The sequence below is a fragment of the Bactrocera dorsalis genome, chromosome 6 (assembly GCF_023373825.1).
Source record: "Bactrocera dorsalis isolate Fly_Bdor chromosome 6, ASM2337382v1, whole genome shotgun sequence".
Lineage (NCBI taxonomy): Eukaryota > Metazoa > Arthropoda > Insecta > Diptera > Tephritidae > Bactrocera > Bactrocera dorsalis.
In genome coordinates this window covers 765966-788373 of record NC_064308.1, presented here as the reverse complement: position 1 = coordinate 788373, position 22408 = coordinate 765966, and the positions used below count along the sequence as shown (strand labels likewise).

Below are 22408 nucleotides of genomic sequence, written 5' to 3'. Positions count from 1 at the left end.
ATGAACATATGTATACCCAGCAAACCATATCATACCAAGTGAGCGTATCAAGTCCTTTAATATATGTATATACACATATGCATGCATACATAAATACAAATATTAAAATTTTCGATGCCTTCTATACTCAGCTTTGTTTATTAAAACAAATACATATGTTTAACAAAAACAAAATTAAAAAATTAAAACAAATTCTATTACCTATTTACATACTTGCAATATTTTCCGACAATACTCTTTATGCTAAATAAAGCATTAACTAGGAGTGAGTCAAAACAATTGCGAAAAGAAATATTTGAAAATATAAAAACAGAAACAAAATATATATAACCTACACGGTTATATATGTATGTACATATGTATATCTGTATTGCATATTAGACGGCGGGTCTAATACATAAAAGCAGAACGAAAATAAAAAAAGGAAAAAAACATTTTTTCAATTCCGTTTTAAATCTCGCTCTCATTTTTTTAAACAAATATATTTACATTTATATACAAAGACATGGCAAAGAATCTGCCTGTGGCACATATTAGTACAAACAAATATCCAAAGTCCAGATTGGCAACTATACGGCAATACCTTTTGTTCTTTGGCAAACAAAAACAAGCAGGATTGCGTACAAAAAGCGAATTGATCTATCTAACGAGCTCTCAATTGCTTAAGAACAAAAACAAACCAAACAGAATTACAAAACAATACAGCTTATTCCTTGCCATCATACATTAGCACAAACAATTTGTGCATACTTAGGCGCAAAGCGAATTGATCTCTCTAACGAGCTCTCAATTGCTTACGAACAAAGCATAACAAACAAGTTCAGGCATCCAACTCGAGTTGCCCGCTTGTGATACAGAAACCTTTTACGGAGGTTATGAAGAATGGCCGTCCTTCCGGGACATATTCACAGCCGTTTACATCAACCATCCACAACTATCAAAGGCACAAAAACTGTATCACCTCCGATACAAAACAAAAGGTCAAGCAGGCGAAATAGTTAAACAGTTCGCATTAAATGACGACAATTTCAATTTGGCTTGGGAAGCTCTAAAAGTTAGATTTGAAAACGAAAGAATACTGGTCGATAAACAAGTAACGACACTAATGAACTTGCCAAAAGTTAAGAAAGGAACAAGTGTAGAATTCATCAAATTAGAATCCACTGTTTCAAATTGCTTGTCGATTCTATCGACACTAAATATTCCCACAGACAGCTGGGATCCTATTCTGGTAAACATTTGCACCTCCGCATTACCAGAAATGTCGTTACTTCTATGGGAGCAATCGCTCTCATCACGGAAAAAGTTGCCAACGTGGCAACAAATGAAAGATTTTCTCACCACCCAATATGAAATTGCAGAAAGGTTAGAAGAAAATATAATCAAAACTAAGAACATTACACACGACCAAAATAGAAGCTTAAGTAGACCCCAAGCTAGAAGCAAAACCAAATCAAAAAGAATTTCTAACAAAACACAATCGTTGACATCTGAACAACGAAAACATACGTCATGCGAACTATGTAAAAGAGGGCATAAACTTAAATCTTACAAGAGGTTTAAAAACTTAAAAGTTAACGAACGAAATAATTTTGTCAGGTCAAAAAGACTTTGCACAAATTGTCTGTCATATGCGCATACATATAAAAATTGCAAAAGCAAATTTAATTGCTTACATTGTCACAAAAGACACCATTCAATGCTTTATTACAGCAGACATCCTAACTCACTCCAAAAAAGCGCTTACACAAAAAGAACCACGCGTTTAACAAAAGCAAATCCCGAAATCCACAATTCTAAAAATTGCCAAGGCACAGCATGTTGCCCAAAGGCACAAAAAGTTCAAACGCTCTACAGTCAAACACAAAGTGGACTAGTTACCGAACTAGTTACAACTATACCAACTCAAGTAGAGTACAATACAAATAAATACCTTAATTCACAATTAAGGAAATTTCAAACTCTAGAAGATCAGTATTGTGAAGACTGCTCTAAAGCTACAATTACTCGATCAAATAATGGCCGGTACGGCGTACGACTACCACTAGAGCCACAATTTTCCAATACCTCACATATTGGTAGAAAAAACTAAGTAAGATTTCGTTCTAACAATATTAAAAACTCAAATATATGTTACTTTTCGACCCCGCAGGATGGCTTTCGCCAATAATGGAAAAAAACAATCCTGAATAAATCCTTGAGCGGTGGCGGGCTACTACTTGGAAAATTAATGCATACGCACTTAAACATAATTGTTCCAAAAGGATAGAAAATCGACACTTCTCATAAATATTGCTTAATAAGTAAAAAAAAACTAACAAAAGCAGAGGTCGCTCTTATCGTCCCTGCATAAGCGCTACACATAAGGTTAGTGGATGGGAATCTGTTGTACAACTTGAACACCCCACTTAAAAAATTATAATTCTAAATGAAGCCGTTCGCAATTACCGGCTACTCTCTCGCAAGATCCCTCTATTGGCACAGCCCTAACTCCAAGGCTAGGGAGATACTATCCTTTATAAGCCGATAACACAGAAAAGGCAAATAATAAACAACCGGTATTCCATACCGATGAAATTAAAAATTAAAAGACCGCCAATGAAATGAATAAAAGCAAAAAAAAAACGCATACACTTGTAAACTGTAATAATGACTCCCAAAAAAATAGCAAATCAAATAAACAAAATTTCAAATAAGAATATTTTGCTTCTTTTAAATACCTGCACGCAAATTAAAATGCATACAAAATACCTGTGTCATGTTTAAATCAAAATCCGTTTTCTGCACACCCGAATAAATGTGAGTATATTACAACTGCATCATCAAATACTTCTGCTGTCAGAATGTATTCTGCGCCTCGGCTACTCCACCAGCAGTATGCCAAAATACAGACAACCACATATTCGTGGAAAATTTGGCAAAATATTCGCCTAGGGGGCCCAAGATGTTTAAATGAGTTAAGCATCCACCCCCTCTACACGGTAAAACTGACGCATCCTAATACGCCAGCTTAATTCACCACAGCTGATGACATTACAACACAACACCAATGTAACACACCACTCTCGTGCGCAAGCTCATAATTCGTCAGCAGCAGTTCGCCCTTCAACACATCAACTTTCGCACGTCAACATTCGTCATAGACACTTCGCACATCAATTTTCGTTGCTTCCACACCCAATCCGCGCGCTGCAAGTATCTCTCGCTTATACATCATATACATACATATACTAAATCGGATCAATCCTGCATTCATTATTCAACAACTAATTCGACCGGGAACCTGCACATATCGTCATTTTCATTTATACGATCGTATCTTTTCATGTATTGAATGCCTTTATATACTTATCATAAATTTTTATTGTTAAATGTGAAGTGTCCAAATTCATATACATATGTATTTAATTAAAGGAAATTCTATTGAAAAATATCAAAGCATTTTCTTGTCCACGTTTAAACAGTCAACAATACGTAAAGAGCGAAACACGACTTCTCAGAGCGAGCACCTGTCGAAAACTGACCGTAAAGGTAATGTCGCAACGTTTTCAAAGCCCATACGATAGCAAGAAGCTCTCGTTCATTCGTGGCGTAATTTTGTTCTGTAGCAGAAAGAGTTCTCGATATCATTGTAATGGGGCGGCCATTTTGACACAAAACTGCACTCAAAGCGGTTGACGAGGCATCCGTTGTCAGATCGAAAGCTTGGGTGTAATTTGGATATTGAAGAAGAACGTCTTCGGAAGCTAACACTCGCTTTACTTTTTCAAAAGCTTTCAGCGCCTCACAATTAAGTACAATTTCAACATTTTTCTATTTTTTTGCCCCTACATGTCCGTTCTAGCCACGAAGATACTTGGTTTTACCATATCGGCATAATTTTTTACAAAGCGACGATAGTAACCTGATAGACCGAGAAATGATCGCAGTGCGCGCAGTGTTGTTGGAAGTTTATAATTCAATATTGCGTGGACTTTATCTGGACAAGTTCTTATACTTTTTTCTGAAACTAAAAACCCGGAAACTCAACTTCGGTTTTGTAAGACTTTGAACTTTCTGTCGATACTCTCATTCCCACTTTTTCCAACTTACTTAAGATTCTATCGATGCTAGCCAAATGTGAGTTTTCGTCGTTGTTAATGTTAAATGCATTTTTTTTCTATCTTTTTCGCACATAACAATCTGATGAAAATTAGATTTTAAATCTAAGCTGGTAAAATATTTTGAATTTCCCAAATTGGCTAAAATTATAGTTGTGTCCGGTATTGGATATCGATCAGGAACTGTTTGTTCGTTAATTTTCCTATAGTCGATTACCAGTCTTAGCTTCGGATTACCACTTTCATAAACCCTTTTTGTATACAACATGGATGGGGGATTATATGGAGAACGTATTGCTTTGGTTGCATAAGAGATGCTGGTATTTCTCTTTACCGTTACATTTGCCTCAATTTCCCTTAGAAAATCGTATCCAATGATACCATCAAATGTACTTAAGTTGGGAAGTAAGTAAAATGTTGAGGTATGATCGAGAACATTCATCAGGCATTCCTTATGTATTAAATTTGTCCCATTGATAGACTTTAACTTGAAAGGTTTACCGATACTTTTGATGTCATGCAGAAACGAAAACTTTTTAACATAGTTCTTAGAAGCTCCTTTGTCGATTAAAAGGTGTAGCTCCTGACCGCTTTTGGAAGTTTTAGTTATAAACGGCAAGAGCGACTTCAGTTTAAATAATTAATTTCTTCAACTTGATTATGGTTATTAGTATCATCATGAAGGTAACAACTTTCAGCATAATTTCTGAAATTATCGCCTTGAGAATACTCTTCGTTATATCCTTCGCAATCTACTTGATCAAAGATCAGGCGGAAAGTTAACTTTTTGCATTTTATTTAGGCGTGTCTGATTGCTCGCGTGATCGCTTAAATATCGTAGGATAAATCGTTAAAGGCTACTGTGGCGGAGCATTTCGTATTACCTAGTATGAGTGTTTTGAAAATTGTGGGTAATGCGTTCAGTATGCGGTTGCGAATAAGGTTTTGCTGTTAATGAGTTTCCTGCGGCAAATCGCGGGCAAAGTCATGACGCATGTGAGTAAATTCAAGCTCTTGAGCTACTGCGAGTGCGCAGGGAAGATCCTTTGTCCTTGCCGAAAATAGAGTGTCGCATAGTGGACGACAAAGCCCCGAAATGAATACCCGTAAAGCGTTTTCTCTTGCTTGATCGTTAAGAGCTGCAACAATTTCCCTATTACTCCTATGCGTTATTTTTTGTTTGTTAATTATGAGAGTTAATTGTTTGTCAACTTTGTCATAATATTCGAAATTGACATCCTACCTTGCCTTAACACACTAAGTTCGTTCTCCAGGACATACAATGGTCTTTTTTTGGAGTACGATTGATCCAACCTTGCAATGATTGCTTGAAAATTAAGCACTGCATTGAACGACGAAAGAGTCGAATTAGCAGATTCAGTAATCTTATTTCGAAATATTCCCGTTGCCATGTAGTATTTTACCGAACCCTCTTTATAATAATTCATTGCAAACCGGACAGCGGTACGCCATGCCGGATATGATGACGAATCGCCTTTAAACTCAGGCAACAACTTAATTTGGTCCAAGCTAGCATTATTATCTGCAACTAAAGGGTCAATAAATACCGGAGCATAAGTCTGAACAGTAGGAGACGTTAATCGATTCAATCGTGAAGTTAATTGATCAAGCTAATTGGAAAATGCTTGCCTAGTCCGCTCAGTAGCAGTGCTAACTATTTCTAGAACTTGTTCCCTGCTAAAGGTCATGTTGATATCTAAAAACTATTAATTTTCTTTTTTAAAAAGCTTTAAATCGTAGTTGGTAGCAAATATGAAGAGATACTACTGTTTTAAGAAACAAATTTAATTTGAAAATTGGAGAAAAAGCGAATTATTCAATGTGATATGCGAATAATGAAAAATACCGTTTTACTAAGCCAGATCGAGGATTATAACTCTCTATGCACTTTGAGATCTGAACATTACATTTAATATTTCTAAGAACTACAAAAACACATATGTATTATTGATTTTAGTTCATTTTATTACCTTTATTGCGGTAAAAATACTGAATTTATAGAATAAAACGTTCTGGAAGAATTGTGTTATTGCTAGTATTTAACGTTTCCCTTTTATGACATTTTAGAAAAGCGTAAACCTTATTGTTTAAATGAAATAATTTTAATTACTTTTCACACTTTGCACGAGTTTTTTAACAATGCTTTTTGACTCTAAAGTATTTTTTTTTAAACACTAATCTATTACTTTTTATGATTTTGAACTTCTTTACTGGCGTAGACATCAGTTACGCGATTATAGCCGAGTTAATTAACAACAGCGCGCAAGTCGTTTCTTATTTTCGTTACGTGGCGCGAATTGGATATCCCCAGCGAAGCCAGATCCTTCTCCACCTAGTCCTTCCAACGGAGTGGAGGTCTTTCCCCTCCTCTGCTTCCCCCGGCGGGTACTGCGTCGAACGCTTTCAGAGCTGGAGTGTTTTCGTTCATTCGGTCAACATGACCTAGCCAGCGTAGCCCCTGTCTTTTAATTCGCTGAATTATGTCAATGTCGTCGTATATCTCGAATGCGATATTCGCCATAGCCAACACGCAAAGGACTATAAATCTTTCGCAGAACTTTTCTCTCGAAAACTCGCAACGTTGGCTCATGAGTTGTTCTCATCGTAAAAGCCTCTGCATCATATAGCAGGACGGGAATTATGAGTGACTTATAGAGCTTGGTTTTTGTTCGTTCAGAGAGGACTTTACTTCTCAATTGCCTTCTCAGTCCGAAGTAGCACTTGTTGGCAAGAGTTATCCTGTATTGGATTTCCAGGCTGACACTGTTGGGGGTATTTATACTGGTTCCCAAATGTACGAAACTATTTACAATTTCAGAGTTATGACTGTCAACAGTGACGTGAGAGCCAAGTCGCGAGTGCAACGACTGTTTGTTTGATGGCAGGAGATATTTCGACTTGCCCTCGTCCACTGCCAGACCCATTTGCTTTACTTCCGTGTCCAGTCTGGAGAAAGCAGAACTAACGGTGCGGTTGTTGAGACCGATGATATCAATATCATCGGCATACGCCAGCACCTGTACACTTTTATAAAAGATTGTACCTGTTCGATTAAGCTCGGCAGCTCGAATTATTTTCTCCAGCTCCAGCTGCAGATTGAAGAAGTCGCACGATGGGGGGTCGCCCTGTCTGAAACCTCGTTTGGTATCGAACGGCTCAAGATGTCCTTCCCGATCCTGACGGAGCTTTTGGTGTTGCTCAACGTCAATTTATCGGGTCGCTCCCTCCATAATTTAAGTATGCTTTGGGCATCGGCGGGTAGATCTGCTTTGGGGGTTCTACAAAAGTATGTTCCGGTTTTGAAACCTTCTGTAAGCCGCCGCATTTTTTCGTAGAATTTTCGAGCATTACCCCTGTCGGCTAGCTTATCAAGCTCTTCATACTCACGCATTTCAGCCTATTTCATTTTCAGTCTGCAAATCGTCTTGCTTCCCTCTTCAACTCTCGGTATTTGTCCCATCCCGCACGTGTTGTGGTCGATCGTAACGTTGCGAGGTAGACAGCCTGTTTTCCTTCCGCTGCGACACGACACTCCTCGTCGTACCAGCTGTTCTTTTGAAATGCCGTCCCACAATTCCCTTATACCGAGTTGTTGACGAGTGCTCTCAGAGAGCAGGAATGCAAGTCGAGTAGAAAATCGTTCGGCTGTCTGGTGTGATTGCAGCTTCTCGACGTCGAACCTTCCTTGTGTTTGTTGGCGTGCGTTTTTTGCTGCACAGGGGCGGGTGCGAATTTTAGCTGCAACAATATAGTGGTCCGAGTCGATGTTAGGACCTCGGAGCGCACGCACATCTAAGACACTGGAGACGTGTCTTCCGTCTATCACAACATGATCGATCTGGTTGGTGGTTTTTCGATTCGGAGACAGCCAGGTGGCTTGATGTATCTTCTTATGCTGGAATCTAGTACTACAGATAACCATATTTCGGGTCCCGGCGAAGTCGATCAGCCTCAACCCATTTGGGGATGTTTCCTCGTGGCTGAATTTACCGACCGTGGTGCCAAAGATACCTTATTTGCCCACCCTGGCGTTGAAGTCGCCAAGCACGATTTTTACATCGTGGCGGGGGCATCTCACATAGGTGCGCTCCAAGCACTCATAAAAGGCATCTTTGGTCACATCGTCCTTCTCTTCCGTCGGGGCGTGGGCGCAAATTAGCGATATGTTGAAGAACCTCGCTTTGATGCGGATTGTGGCTAGACGTTCATCTACTAAGGTAAATGACAGTAGTGGGCGACGCAGTCTCTCTCCCACCACGAACCCCACACGAAACTTGCGCTCTTTTATATGGCCACTGTAGTAAATGCCACAAGGACCTACTCGTCTTAGTTCTTGTTCCGTCCATCGCATTTCTTGGACGGCAGTGCTGTCAGCCTTCACTCTAACGAGGATAATTAAGGGACCGGACATTCCAGGTGCATGCCCTCAATTCTTAGTCCTTATTTCGTTTGCTACGGTCGTCATCAAAAGAGGGGGTCTCTCATCGGAGGCTGATTGTTAATATTCATTGGGGATGTTTTTTTACGTGGCGGGTACCAAACCCAGCCCACAACCCTATACAGGGGATGTTTTGCCTTCTCACTTTAGCTCGCTTCAAACGGATGTTTTTCGGCTACCCAGAGGATACTTGTTCAAAGACCGGAAGTCGTGAGCTGATTGAGCCATATGTAAAAGAATAGTTTCTGGCCACTCCCTTGCGTGAACTTCTACACATGACTCCATCCTCCAATTGAATTTGGATTATTACAAGTTTTCCTGAGAATTTAAATATAATTATCAATCTTGTCCTCAGGGTAATTGGTGATCTTCTTTAATGTCCTTGAATATGACAGTGCAGTGGTTAGAAATTTTTAAGAAGTACCACGTTGTTGGGCGCCAATTAGTAAATTTGCTTTTTTATACTCTTGCAACCAGCTGCTACACAGGAATTCAGTTTTGTTCTTCTAACGGTTGTCAGTATCACCTAAATCTAATCGATATACAGTGTCTCAAACGCAAAATGGGACACCGCTCTATGCTACAAAAATAACTCAAATATTGGCCGATATATCTAGTATAAAGTCACCAGGAAGTTCAAAAATCTTTATATTAGGTATATGGAGGCTGAGGGAAGTATTGACCCGATTCCATCCATTTTTGATACACAGAATTAGTACTGCAGGAAAAGGATTCTGTTTGATTTTCTATTGCAGATCTCACACATTCACCGATATTTTCGAACAAAAGTCAACTATAGATACTGGGGTCCACATATACGGTACCTAGGGTCTTGAACAGTTTTGGTTGGATTTGAACAATTTTTTGTCATAAAGTGGCATATACCAAAGGCATTATTCGTGCAAAGTTTAATCCCATTATATTAATTTCTTCTTGATTTGTGTACTGGAAACTGAACGAATCAAGTGGAATTTAAAATTGTGCTTTATGGTTGGTAGGCGTGGTTGTTGTTCGATTTCACTCACTTTCACAGAGTGACATAGGAATATGAAAGGACACGTTCCAAATTTTGACGGAATCGGTCAATCGGGTTCCGAGATATGGGATTACATCATAAAGTGGGTGGTGCCACCCCCATTGTCCGATTTTTACCCCGGCTTTTATAACGCCTTGTCCTACTATCCAGGCAGCAAAATTTTTCGTTTCTGGCGCATTCAGTTATTGATTTATTGCATTTTTATTACTTTTAAACAGTACCGTTATATGGGCAGTGAGCGAGATTTTCATATGATTTTCAGCCATAGGTAGTAGTTTGTGATATATTTATGCTGAGCAAATTTGGTGGTTGTAGCTTAAGGGGTTTAGGAGATATGCACATTAATCATATTAGGGGGCGGGGTCACGCCACCTTTTACAAAAAAATTTATCCACAGGTGCCCCTTACTACTGCGATCTTCTTTTTCTTTACTGGCGTAGACACCGCTTACGCGATTATAGCCGATATTATTGCGATTCCCTGTGTCAAATTACAGTTCTATATCTCAATTTAATGCAAAGTTATGGCATTTATAGGTTTTCGGTTAATGGTGGTTTGTGGGCGAGTTCTTTTTGTGCTACGGAACCTGTATACGAAGTTAAATCAAGATCTTAATTTTTACTCAAGTTAGAGCCTTCACGGACGGACGGACGGGCGGACATACAGACAATCTACCGTATTTCAACTTTTCTCTTCATCCTGATCATTTGTATATGTACATATGTATATATAACCCTATATCTATCTCGATTAATTTAAGGTGATACGTACAACAGTTAGGTGAACAAAACTATAATGCTCTGAGCAACTGTTTGCAAGAGTACAAAAATAATTGAATTTATGACCTTCAACATAAATTAATAAAATACTAAATTTGATTATTATCTAATCAAGATTTCGTCGAATTTTGTGACACCGTAAAAAACGTTAACAATTTTTTAAAGTTATTGAAAAAAGTTTTAGTAACAGGAGAATATTTGGTTATTTGGTTGAATGATAAAAAGAGATTGTGATTACTAAGTATCCTATTTCTTTTAATATCCTAGTTTCCTTTAATATACACATTTATACACTTGCCATCACGAAGTGAAATACACGAAAAAGTCTGCGTACAGCAGCACATCAGCAATGCACGAGTTCCGTTAGTTTGGTTTTTTCCTGATAACTTGTGCAATTTTACCGTAGTTTGTTTCAAGTGACTAAGAAATAAACTTAACGCTTTCAGTCACGCTTTTAGATTAAGAATATGATGAATGTTTCGATTATTGTTTTGGCATTATCTACAGCTAAAATATCACTGAAAGTATGAAAAAAATCTACGTATGAAGGTTTTCGAGGTATGAGGTGGTTAGTGGCACTAACCACCGTGACTATTGATAGAAACAAAACAATTATGAGTTACTTATATTGTTTATTAATATTATATGATATAATGAAATTCTCCGGAATGAAACTAAGGTCCATTTTTTTCATGAAAATCTGAAAAAACAAGCTTTTCCCTTGCGTAGACAAAGAGGCACTTTGCATGTACCACACTGCCATACAGTACGGGCTGGAAATATTTTAGTGCTGCATAGACAGCATCTTCTTGATGGCCTTCTTTCAGGTTGATGGCGACTGGATTCAAGACGAATTTCTGAAGGGACTGTTGGCTTGTGACGTTTTATAAATGCAGGGCCTGTAGAAGAAGCTGTAGAATTGCGGTTGCTTTTCACTGATTCGGGCCTTCGTTTGTCTCTGACATATGCTGAGGGACCCTAGTATACGCTGCTTTCAAAGTCAAAAGGCATAGATCCCTGCGTGAAGAGTTCTTTATAAATTAAAAAAGCATTGACAATACTATAATCAAGAAAATGAAAGAAAATCCTGTGCCACCACTTGTGGGATTTTCTATCAACAGCATAACTTTTTTTCAGTTGATCGAATTTATCAACGAAGTTCATATTCGCATTGTAATCTTTCACTGATTCCGGACATGATACTTCAATACTGGTAGCATCACGCTCTCGGCGGGTAACTTTTCCGACATCCTTAGGGTCATGATAATTTGATAACATGAAAACTGATCTCTTATCTTTCCATTTCAAAAAACATATTTTTGTGTCACTCATCCGGTAATCATGTTCTGTCTTTGCAAATGCTTGTCTTCTTTTAGCGTTGTTAAGAACTTTCTATTTGAGTTCACAGTTCCACAGGCGAAAATATTATCTTCTCGTAATTTAACTTGCAAATGGTTACAGTTGAAGTAATCGTCAAAATAGACTTTATGATTTTTGTGTTTCAAATTTCGCAAAAATTTCTTACAACTTTACCACCTAAGTCAGTTTCAACGCTAGCACCCTGTCTTCCCGTGTAAACATCAAAATCTAGGCAATAACCTGACCATGCACACCTCATCCAAAATTGTACCCTCGTTTAGTAGGTTTTTTCGGCATGTATTGTTTCAGATAGTTCCTGCCTATGATAAATGATATGCCTTTCATAAATCGCAACTTTTTCTGATGGTTTGTAGTTTTTTTTTAAATTAGTTCGCATGACGTCCAGTAGTGGTCTAATTTTATAAACTTTGTCAAAATCTGGGCATTTTCTATTGGGCATTAGGCTATTGTCATTTACATGTAAGTAATTCAAAAGCCAACTGAATCTATTGAAGCTCATGGACCTCAGTACATAGCCGTCATGCAAATCAGGTGCTGATGACCAGTAATCTCTGTAGCTCGGCAATTTCTTTGTACCTATTACCAAGTTCAAAGCAATAAAAACATCAAGCTCTCCTGTAGTGGTGGGTGTATAAAGCTTTCCTGATTGAGTAGCGTAAAGATTAGATTGAAAGCATAAAATATCTTGTAAATGCTCTGTCCTAAAAAGGCAAAATAGTAGAAGAGGTTGCACATTCTCCATGCTAAGAATTTGATCGGATATTCACACATTTTCAGTAAATTCACCAGGTACGTCCATTCTATAATTCTTCTTTCATTTTGGATCCATTGCAGCCGGTCTGTTTGAGTTTATAGTGTTAGACTCTGTAGATTCAGGATTCCGAAGTACTAAGTTAGACAGAGGGATGTCATCATCGGAATCAAAGTTGTCATAATCAGTAATTTGAACTTCTCCAATCGAATCGCCTAACACCAGCGGATTTGGCTGATCTTCTGTATCCTCATCGCTACAAATACTCTCGCTATCTGAAGGAATATCTAGCTTGCGCGACATACTGAAATAAATATAAAAATACATGAATACTTACATGCCTAACTCATATGTAGATTAAACCTATAAACCTGCAGCAGTCACGGTGGTTAGTTTACTAACCACTATATTTTCGTCGTTAATACACATTGAAAATAAAAAATTAATGATAGTTTCATACACATACATATGAAATAGATATAGGAGAATAAGTTGAATACAAAACATTAAAGAAACACGTTACTTACCCGCTTCAAAGATATTTTTTTTCAAACACAAGAAAAAATGTACGTTAGCGCAATTTTCAAATGAAAACAAATGAACTGTCATTCATCGAATATGCCGCTAACCGGTCGCACCTTGTCAAAAAAGGTACATAATAATTCACGCGATTGTCGTAGATGGCAAAATCGGAAAGAGGTGGTTATTGACACTAACCACCACGACTGAAAGAGTTAAATAATGAAAGGCAAGGCAAATTGGTACCAGTGAAAGAAAACACATGATAAAACCAAAACGTTAAGGGAAACAGGAAAAATAGTAGGCCAAACTCATTCATCGATACAACTAGTACAATTCAATTGGATATATTTTTATCAAGACCTGTCGTTGGGCCAATTGGAAATTCCAAGCGAAGCCAGGTCCACCTGGTCTTCACCTGGTCTTTCCAACGAAGTGGAGGTCTTCCACGGCGAGTATTGCGTAGAATACTTTCGGAGCTGGAGTGTTTTCGTCTTTTTTCAAGCGTAACTCGTAACTCTCCTCAATTGATAAAATTTATATATCATGGGGTATGCGTCTAGTCGCCCTCCTAATGAACTGCAGTAGGGTGGCTCAAAAAAATGAATGTCTTTGTTTGCTTGTTAAGCTTAGTACGCAGCTCTCAAGAAACGTAAAAACTTCATATAAAAAACGCTTAAGAAACGGTCCAGAAACGTTCCTGCGATAAACTTACTTGTGCTAGTACGCAGCTCTCAAGAAATCTAGTACTAATTTTTAATACTTTTTTTCAATAAAATGTGAATATGGCAAACCTGGTTTTGCAAAGAAACATCAAATCAACAATTGTTTCTTGCAGGAAATTCGAAGTAATCGTCAAATTCATCCTAAATTAGTTGAAATCATTATTATAAAGTATGTTCTATTTTGAAATGTTGTATAAAACCAACCAATCGTCAACAACATTCCTTAAATCTCAATGAAAATATTTGTGTTACCATACACATACATACATACATACATACGCACAAAGTTTGTTTACTTTGTTTATTCTCTCTTGCTCTTCTAGTGTGGATCATTCACAATGCGTAACCAGCTGTCAAAATTACTTGAGAAATAATGTATTTTTGTTCTTGAGCAATTACTTGAGAGCTGCGTACCAACCTTTAAGGTCCGCATTCAGCTCTTAAGTAATTGTTCAAAAAAAAAACATTATTTCTTCAAGTAATTTTAACAGCTTTTTGTGAACAACCCACATTAGAAGAGCAAGAGAGAATAAGCAAAGAAAAAAAACTTTGTGCGTAATATGTAAGTATGTATGTGTGTAGTAACATAAATATTTTCATTGCGATTTAAGGAATGCTGCTGATGATTGGTAAGTTTTATACAACATTTCAAAATGAAATATACTTCATAATAATGATTTTAACTAATTTAGGATGAATTTAACGATTACTTTGAATTTCCTTCAAGAAACAATTTTCATGATTCTTCGCAAAACCTGGTTTGCCATATTCGCATTTTATTGAAAAAATGTTTACAGTATTTTTCGGATATAAGAGCCGAGCGAAATGCTCAAAATTGGAACACTTTATGCGGGGAAGTCTTATATGAAAACTCCGGTTAATAGCACTTTTGGGGCTTATATAAAAATCCCCCTTTAGGTACCTTTTGAGGCTTATATAAAAGTTCACATATGAAACAACTACTTTTTTAAGCTACAAATATGTAAATATTTAATAGACACTTTTTAAAAGTACTTCAGTATATGTATTCATCACTACATAGTGAAAAGAAAAAACGAAAGTAAAATTCATATAAAAAACAAAACATCAAAATGAGATTTTTGTCGCCCATGCTTGAAAAAATTTTGCACAGAACGAAGTCTTAAAAAATTACATTATTTTAAAAAATTACATTAAAAAAAATTGATATTTTAGATTGGAGAACGGAGAATGTCTCCTTTCATGCTTTCTAATTCAGCAATGTATTTATTTTTTGGCAGAAAGTGGGCTCTGAGGCTGTGAATGCAATACAGAACTTCCGCAAGTGACGGTGTTTTTAGCACTTTCTCAGTCTCCTCTTCATCTTCAGACCCGTCGTTATCAATTTGCAGTGGATTTGCTTCTGTATCAACAATGGAACTGACAATTTCCTCATCAGTCCAATTGCCATAGCACGCAATGTCGTCATCACATAGAAGATATGCTTCAAATGAGCTTTGTGTATTAGCACCTGCCAGGCTCTTAACTATTTTTTCTACTTCAGCGCTTGTATCTTCAAATTGCTGATCAAGGAGTGTAGTGGTGCTACTTCGGACTGAGTAGGCAATTGAAAAGTAAAGTCTTCTCTCGACGAACATAAGCCAAACTCTATAAGTCGCTCATAATTCCCGTCCTGCTATATGGTACAGAGGACAGAGCTTGGACGATGACAATAACCGATGCGTCGACGTTGCGAGTTTTCGAGAGAAAGGTTCTGCGAAAGATTAATGGTCCTTTGCGCATTGGCCACGGCGAATATCGCATTCAATGGAACGATGAACTGTACGAGATATACGACGACATTGACATAGTTCAGCGAATTAAAAGACAGCGGCTACGCTGGCTAGGTCATGTTGTCCGGATGGATGAAAACACTCCAGCTCTGAAAGTATTCGACGCAGTACCCGCCGTGGGAAGCAGAGGAAGAGGAAGACCTCCACTCCTTTGGGAGAACAAAGTGGAGAAGGACCTGGCCTCGCTTGGAGTATCCAATTGGCGCCACGTAGCGAAGAGAAGAAACGACTGGCGCGCTGTTGTTGACTCGGCTATAATCGCGTAAGCGGTGTCTACGCCTGTAAAGAAGAAGAAGAAGAGTGTTGTTATAAATTTTGCCTGTTAAAAAAATAATAAAAAAAAACATTAATGAATACATATAATAAGCAAAAATTGTGAAATTATAACGAACTTACCTTTTTGAAACAGTTTTGAATTGATACAATGACTTCCTTAAAATCTCCTGTGGCATTGCAAATAAAAATGAGCGTTAGTCGGTCCTTAGAGGTCTTGAACCCTTTTACTGTTTGTCCCTTATGTGTAAGCGTTTTTTGCGGCAATGCTTCAAAGAACAATGCACTTTCGTCTGCATTAAAAATATTCCCCTGATCATAGTTCGCTGTAATATGTAAAAGAGTTGTGCTCAGAAATATTTCTGCATTTTCCTTATCAGTGAAGCGTTCTTCGCCGTGAATATTTCTTAGCTGAATGCCATTGTGCTTCTGTAATTGCCAGAGCCATCCTTGCGTTGACGTAAAATCTTTTTTAGCTTCACTGCAAGCTGCTTGGTTTTTTCCAGCGTTAAGTTTGAAGAGATTACTGCTCCAGAGGATCTCAGTTGAATAAACCATATCATTAACGCCTGCTCCACCTGGGCTTCTTTACCTTGCCTCATTCTTTTTGCAGACAATTTGCGCGTGGACGATTTGTTAGCAATTTCGCCTGCGTTTCTTAAAATTTTGTTAAGTGTGCTTCTTACGTAAAACTGCAAGCGAAATTATTGGTTTTTGGTAAGATCAACAGAACAGGGGATACTCGTGAAGGACACAAAGAGGTTGTTTAGCAGCTGATACCTACATCATACTGAATTAATGGGAGGAACGCTTGTTCAGCCTGCTGAACGGCTGTGACAGTGCATTGGTACATAAGGCGATCTGAATTCTTCAATCGATGACAATGAAATGGATGTTCTATTGTCCGACTATGAAGAACAACTACTCTGAGTAGGTAATTGAAATGTGAAGTTATATCTCGACGGAAAAAGATCATACTTTACAAGTCCCCATCATTACCCCACGAATCCTTCAGAACGATTACCCTATATTTTCAAAATTGTGCTCAACAATGTACAACAGGTTCGAATAAAATTCCTCAATCCATATTTAAGAAATAAACTCGCAAACAAATCATTCTTGAAACTTAAAGTTAAGACAGCACCACGACTTGATCTAATTACAGCTGAAGTGTATCAGTTACAAAACGTACTAAAGGTCATATATTTCTTTAGTACCAATAATCTCAAAACATTTTGAAATATTAATTAGGATTGCCATCTATCAAGCAGTTATAATATATAAAAGCAGTTCATCCCATTGCATCAGTCCACTGAAGGTTCACTGTTTGCAAGGTGCGTGCCGAAAATATTTCAATATAGCTTCAGTGATTTGTGAGATATGTACATTAATTTTATTGAAAGTGTTTATGCCCACTTTTAAAACTATTCACACCGCAGATCGCCGTTCCTACTGCGATTCACTGTCTCAAATTAAAGTTTTGTATCTTAATTTTCGGCTTAGCCCATCCAACAACGAACTTCTGGTGATGCTGTGGGATAAGTGGCACCAAGTTTTATCAATATCAGTCTTTATTCAATTCACAGCTTTCACGGTCGTACAGAAATTCAATCGGAATTCAACTCACCTCATCATCATCATCATTTTTACATGTAGTAGCCTTACCCACGGCATCTTTCGCCCCGAATCCTTTCTATAAATATCAAAGAACATTAAATCTTTGCCCGTCCAGGGCAATTTACAAAAGTTAAAATTTAATTGGTACCAACACCTGTTATTATAGTGGCTTCAACAATATTTTGTGTCAATTTTGTAAACCGAAGCCTTATTCTACTACATAACAACCTCGGAGCATCTCGATTACGGAGAAGCATTATTGGTACATTTACCGTGCGATTCTGTACTGTGATACAGTCTCAAGTCTCTAAATTTGAGATTTTGAGTTAGAGACAATTTTTGAGACTTGAGACGATTTTGCTATTCTGTAAGTGACAGTCACAAAACCTATTACATTTCATTATTCAGAGATGTTTTTGCAATTGAAGGAATATAAATATGTCGATAACAAATATTAAATTTTCTATAACATTTTTGACTACATCATTATCAATAAAAATAAAAATATATGTTGACTTTGTTTCATAATAATTACAAAATTTATGGAAAAATGGTTTATTTTTAACCTTTTTGCATATAAAAGAACGACTGAAAAATCTCAAGCGTTTTGGAGATTCAATTATTCCGTTCTTGGAATTGCTTAGCCAAAATCTTAAAACTAACGGCTTAAGCTAGTGGCAATGTAAATGCAAGGGGTAAGTAATTATCTTTCGTTAAATATTGTAATAGAATTAAGGTAAGTAATAAATGAAGGTAATATAAATGTATTACACAGTACAACAGCTAATCTGGGGGGTGAGAAATTCCAAATCAGGGTGATGGTACTATAGTATAGGTAGTATAGTAAAACCATCAAAGGGTTTGGCGTTCGTATGTGTCACTTTTTTTATGACCTTTTTAATTTTTTCCTTATCTTGATGTTTTTTCGCTTAGTTGTAATATTTTGGCAAAAACGTAGTTTAACATAACTCGCGAACCACTTGTCCGATTTTGATGAAACAAATTTAGAAAAATTAAGAATTACAGTTTCTGGGTTTTTGGGTCGTCAAAAAAGTCTTGCGGTATTTCCGCTAGTTGGCGCTGAAAGCGCGTAGTTCTAGTTTTATTCGTTACATCGGGTCATGCTATACCTCTACACCAGAACGAAAACGTTGAAACCATCGTTGTGCGGTGGAAATGGAAACTGTATCGGGTCCATAAAATGCACAAATTTTATTGGCGGCTTGAGATGCATTTTTGCCTTTATCGTAGTAGTACTGTAAAATATGCCGTATTTCTCTTTATTTTGCTCCATGTTTGCGACGCTATAACTCACGAACGACTTAAAAGAAACGACAATCAATCAAACACGTGTTAGCGCGTGAAATGAGTTTTCCAAAAATGTATAAAATACAGTAGAAACTCGATTAACCGGACTAATTGTTGTCGATAGGCATTCGGATAATCGAAAATCCGGATAATCGAATGTATGAAGAAAAACAAATAGATATTCATATCCTGCAACGAAAATCAATGTTTATTAAGAAATGAACACTTACTTATGTATGTATGTACATATTTTCTTAGATTACACTACATACGTAATACTAAACTGCAGCATTAATCATGAAATACAATAAAATATTTAGGTACGTATGTACGAATAATTTGTCTACAATATGTATGTATTTGGTAATTTGCATTTGGTAATCATGAAATAAGTAGGTAGGTAATAAGTTTAATTTGGTTTAAAATATTTGGTAATTGTCATTTGACGTAAGCAACTTTTTCTCTTCATTGCTGCTATATCACGAATTCGTTTCAGTTGTAGTAGACTCACAGTATCACTCTAGGGGTATTCTCTCGCTCTTGCAAACCCCTTGCACGGTGCAAGAATTGCATATATTTCCTCTCGGTGCACCGGCACAACAACAAACACACGCAGAAAATTATTTGCAAGGGCTGTAAAATATGTCAGACCAAAAACCATGTATGTTTGCGTGCAATGTCATGGAAAAATATAATTGCAACCCTGTTTTAGCTGACATTTTACATAAAGTCATATAGCGTTGGCAGGTTTAAATATGTAGACGTGACACGCACGTCAGAGCGGAGTCACAATTGCAAATGAACTAAAACAATAATGAAACGCGCGGGGCAGCGGCAACGACCCCATCTGCGCGAGCGGAATACGCAAGTTCCGACACGTTCATGATTCCATAATTTCTACGTAGGTACATATAAATTGGTCGCGATTGGTAGTCCGGATAATCGCGAATCCGTATAACTGAGGGCCGGATAAACGAGTTTCTACTGTAACTAGAACTACGCGCTTTCAGCGCCAACTAGCGAAAATACCGCAAGACTTTTTTGACTTGCACTTGTTTTGCCTGTCATGATAGCAAAATATTTCGATAATGAAAAAGGCACGTCCGTTCGATTTCAAGGTTTTTAATACAATGCTTCAATTATTCCGTTCTTGGAATTGCTTAGCCCAACAGCCCTATTCTGAAAAAACCTCTCAACTGAGTTGAGAGGAAAAATTTGAAACATTTCTTGTGAGGCATATTTTGTGAGGCTATTCTTGCTCAAACCTCATAAGAAAAAAGCTTAAAAAAATCACCACATGAGGTAAAAAGTTTTTTGCTGTCAAACAGCTGTTTTAATAAAAATAGGCAAACACAAATTGACACACAAATGGATAATCATTTGTGTAAGTAATTTTGCAAATTTTAAATATATATATATTCAATAATTTCATATATTCCTAGGCGTACAAAAACGGAAAGGACAACTCAGGAGCAGCTGCAACATTAAATAATGTTTTGCAAGCAGCATCCTGAGTTGCAACGGAGGAAGCTAACTCCGACCAACCCTCAAGGGCTGCGAATTCTTTGGTCGAAGTTAGCAGATAATTTAAATGCCTTAAGAGGTCCAACTCGGTCGGCAGCCAAGTGGAGGGAGGTAAGTTCATAAATGCTTGTGTACGTTTCAAATTATTAAAATATGTTTCCATAGCCATTGATGCAATGGAAACATCAGTAGCGATCGCGAGCGCGCAAACTGAAGGCACATGCGCAAGCGACTGGTGGAGGCCCTCCGATAAATGGAATGACTGAATTCGAGGAGCAAGCAATTACAACTTTTGGGGCAGTAGCGGTGGATGGATTGCCGGATGTTGCGACTTTGGGTCACCAGGTAATATTTTAATTTAATATTTGTCGGACTATATATTTTATTATTACATGAGGCAATAATTGGTCCGTTTTATACTTACAGGTTTTGCCGTTGTATTTAAATACAGCTCAAGCTCCAGCTTCCTCGCCAACACCAACAGTCGCATCGCCTGCTCCAGCACCCTCACCAGCAGTCACATCGCCTGCTCCAGCTTCTCCTGCTCTGTCTATAAATTTTTTTTTCCTCGCCATCACCTCATTTTTCTTCCTCACCATCACCTCCATCTTCTTCCTTATCTCCTCCCATCTTATCTTCTCTTATGCCATCGCTTTCTTACATCCTTTCTGAAAAATTGACTGCAGCGAAGATGCTTGGGACAGAGCTAAAAAAAATGGAGGATCGAGAAAAACGAGAGGAGGAGGCCATTGCTCTACAAAGGAAAATTGTAGAGCAAAATGTGCAGATGACAGGGGTGCTGACCCAAATGACACAAGCACTAACCTCGCTGCTAAAAATGTAAAAAAAAAAATGAAGTAAAAATGTAAAAACATAAAAAAAATTAAATAAATAAAATAAAATAAAATAAATTATTTAATAAATGTAATAAAATAAAATGAATTATTTAAACATACATATGTAGATGCCATTTTATTCATTCTTAGAGGAAGTAAAATGTACAGAGACAGTAAGTAATTTACATATATGTATGTATATATAATATGTATATATATTTATAGTACATAACGCCACTGGAAATATGTACATATATATGTATATTATAAAGACATGATAAAACGTTCTCTTACTCTAGCACCCTCCTTAAAATTGGAGGTTTCGAAAACAATTTCGGTGTCTTGTGATTCTTCTTAAACTTCTTCGAAACCAAGGTCTGCAGTCACACCATGCTTCAGTAAAATGTTGTGAAGAATTGTACACGCGTAAATAATCAAAGACGTTTTTTCAGGGATGTAATGAAGAATGTGGTGTTTTGAGAGGCACCGGAATCGTGACTTCAAAACACCAAAGGCTCTCTCAATGGTATTACGTGCTTTGGCGTGCAACTTATTGTAACGCACTTCCCTTACATTTGAAGGTTCAGCGACTGGAGTTAACAGCCATGGCTCCAATGGATATCCTTGGTCACCTAACAACCACGAATCACTTTGCGTGTTATAGATACTTGTGCATACGTGTTGGGGATGTGGTCCAAATACCAGAATCATGGCAAGACCCGGGATATCTCGCATTGACAGCGGTGAACAGAAGTCGATGATCACAAACCTGCCAAAAATGCAGATATATACATATGTATTAATAGAAAGATTGATAAATAGTTTGTATAAAATAGAACATTACGTACTGCTTCTACATTAAGGCTGTAAAATCCTTTCCGGTGCATGAAAAGTGAGAGAGGAGTAGTGGCGTCTGTGCTTGAGGGTGAAACAATCCCAATATGGGTACAATCGATTGCGCCGATTGTGCCCTTGATCCCAAATTTCGTGCAAAATCTTTAAGAGAAAATTTATTTATTTATTTATATTTATTTTTATTTATTTATCTAACCCCTTCTTTGTATCTGAAACATACGGCTTAAGCTAGTGGTAATGTAAATACAAGGGGTAAGTAATTATCTTTCGTTAAATATTGTAATAGAATTAAGGTAAGTAATAAATGAAGGTAATATAAATGTATTATTAAGGTAAGTATGCTATTTTGTACAAATCAATATTTATAAATTCAATTTCATAATTATATAATTATATGCTTAATTTATTTTTTTTTAATTTAGATTTAGATTTACA

The 22408-nt window shown here is 37.2% G+C and overlaps 1 protein-coding gene across 11 annotated transcripts in view; it reads left to right on the top strand.

Moving 5' to 3' along the window:
- The window catches only part of LOC115065952 (uncharacterized), a 456818-nt gene extending 435581 nt beyond the window's left edge, over positions 1 to 21237 (top strand). For 7 of the 11 annotated variants that reach the window (XM_049459696.1, XM_049459703.1, XM_049459700.1 and 4 more), the window contains exons 6-8: positions 20201 to 20393; positions 20448 to 20627; positions 20709 to 21237. In XM_049459696.1, coding sequence (XP_049315653.1) covers positions 20201 to 20272 — 72 coding nt within the window. In that variant the 3' untranslated portion in view covers positions 20273 to 20393; positions 20448 to 20627; positions 20709 to 21237. Of the gene's footprint in view, positions 1 to 15008; positions 20628 to 20708 lie in introns of all 11 variants that reach the window. The other 4 variants (XM_049459708.1, XM_049459704.1, XM_049459706.1 and 1 more) reach the window with 2 other exon arrangements.
- Positions 21238 to 22408: the final 1171 nt, after the last annotated feature.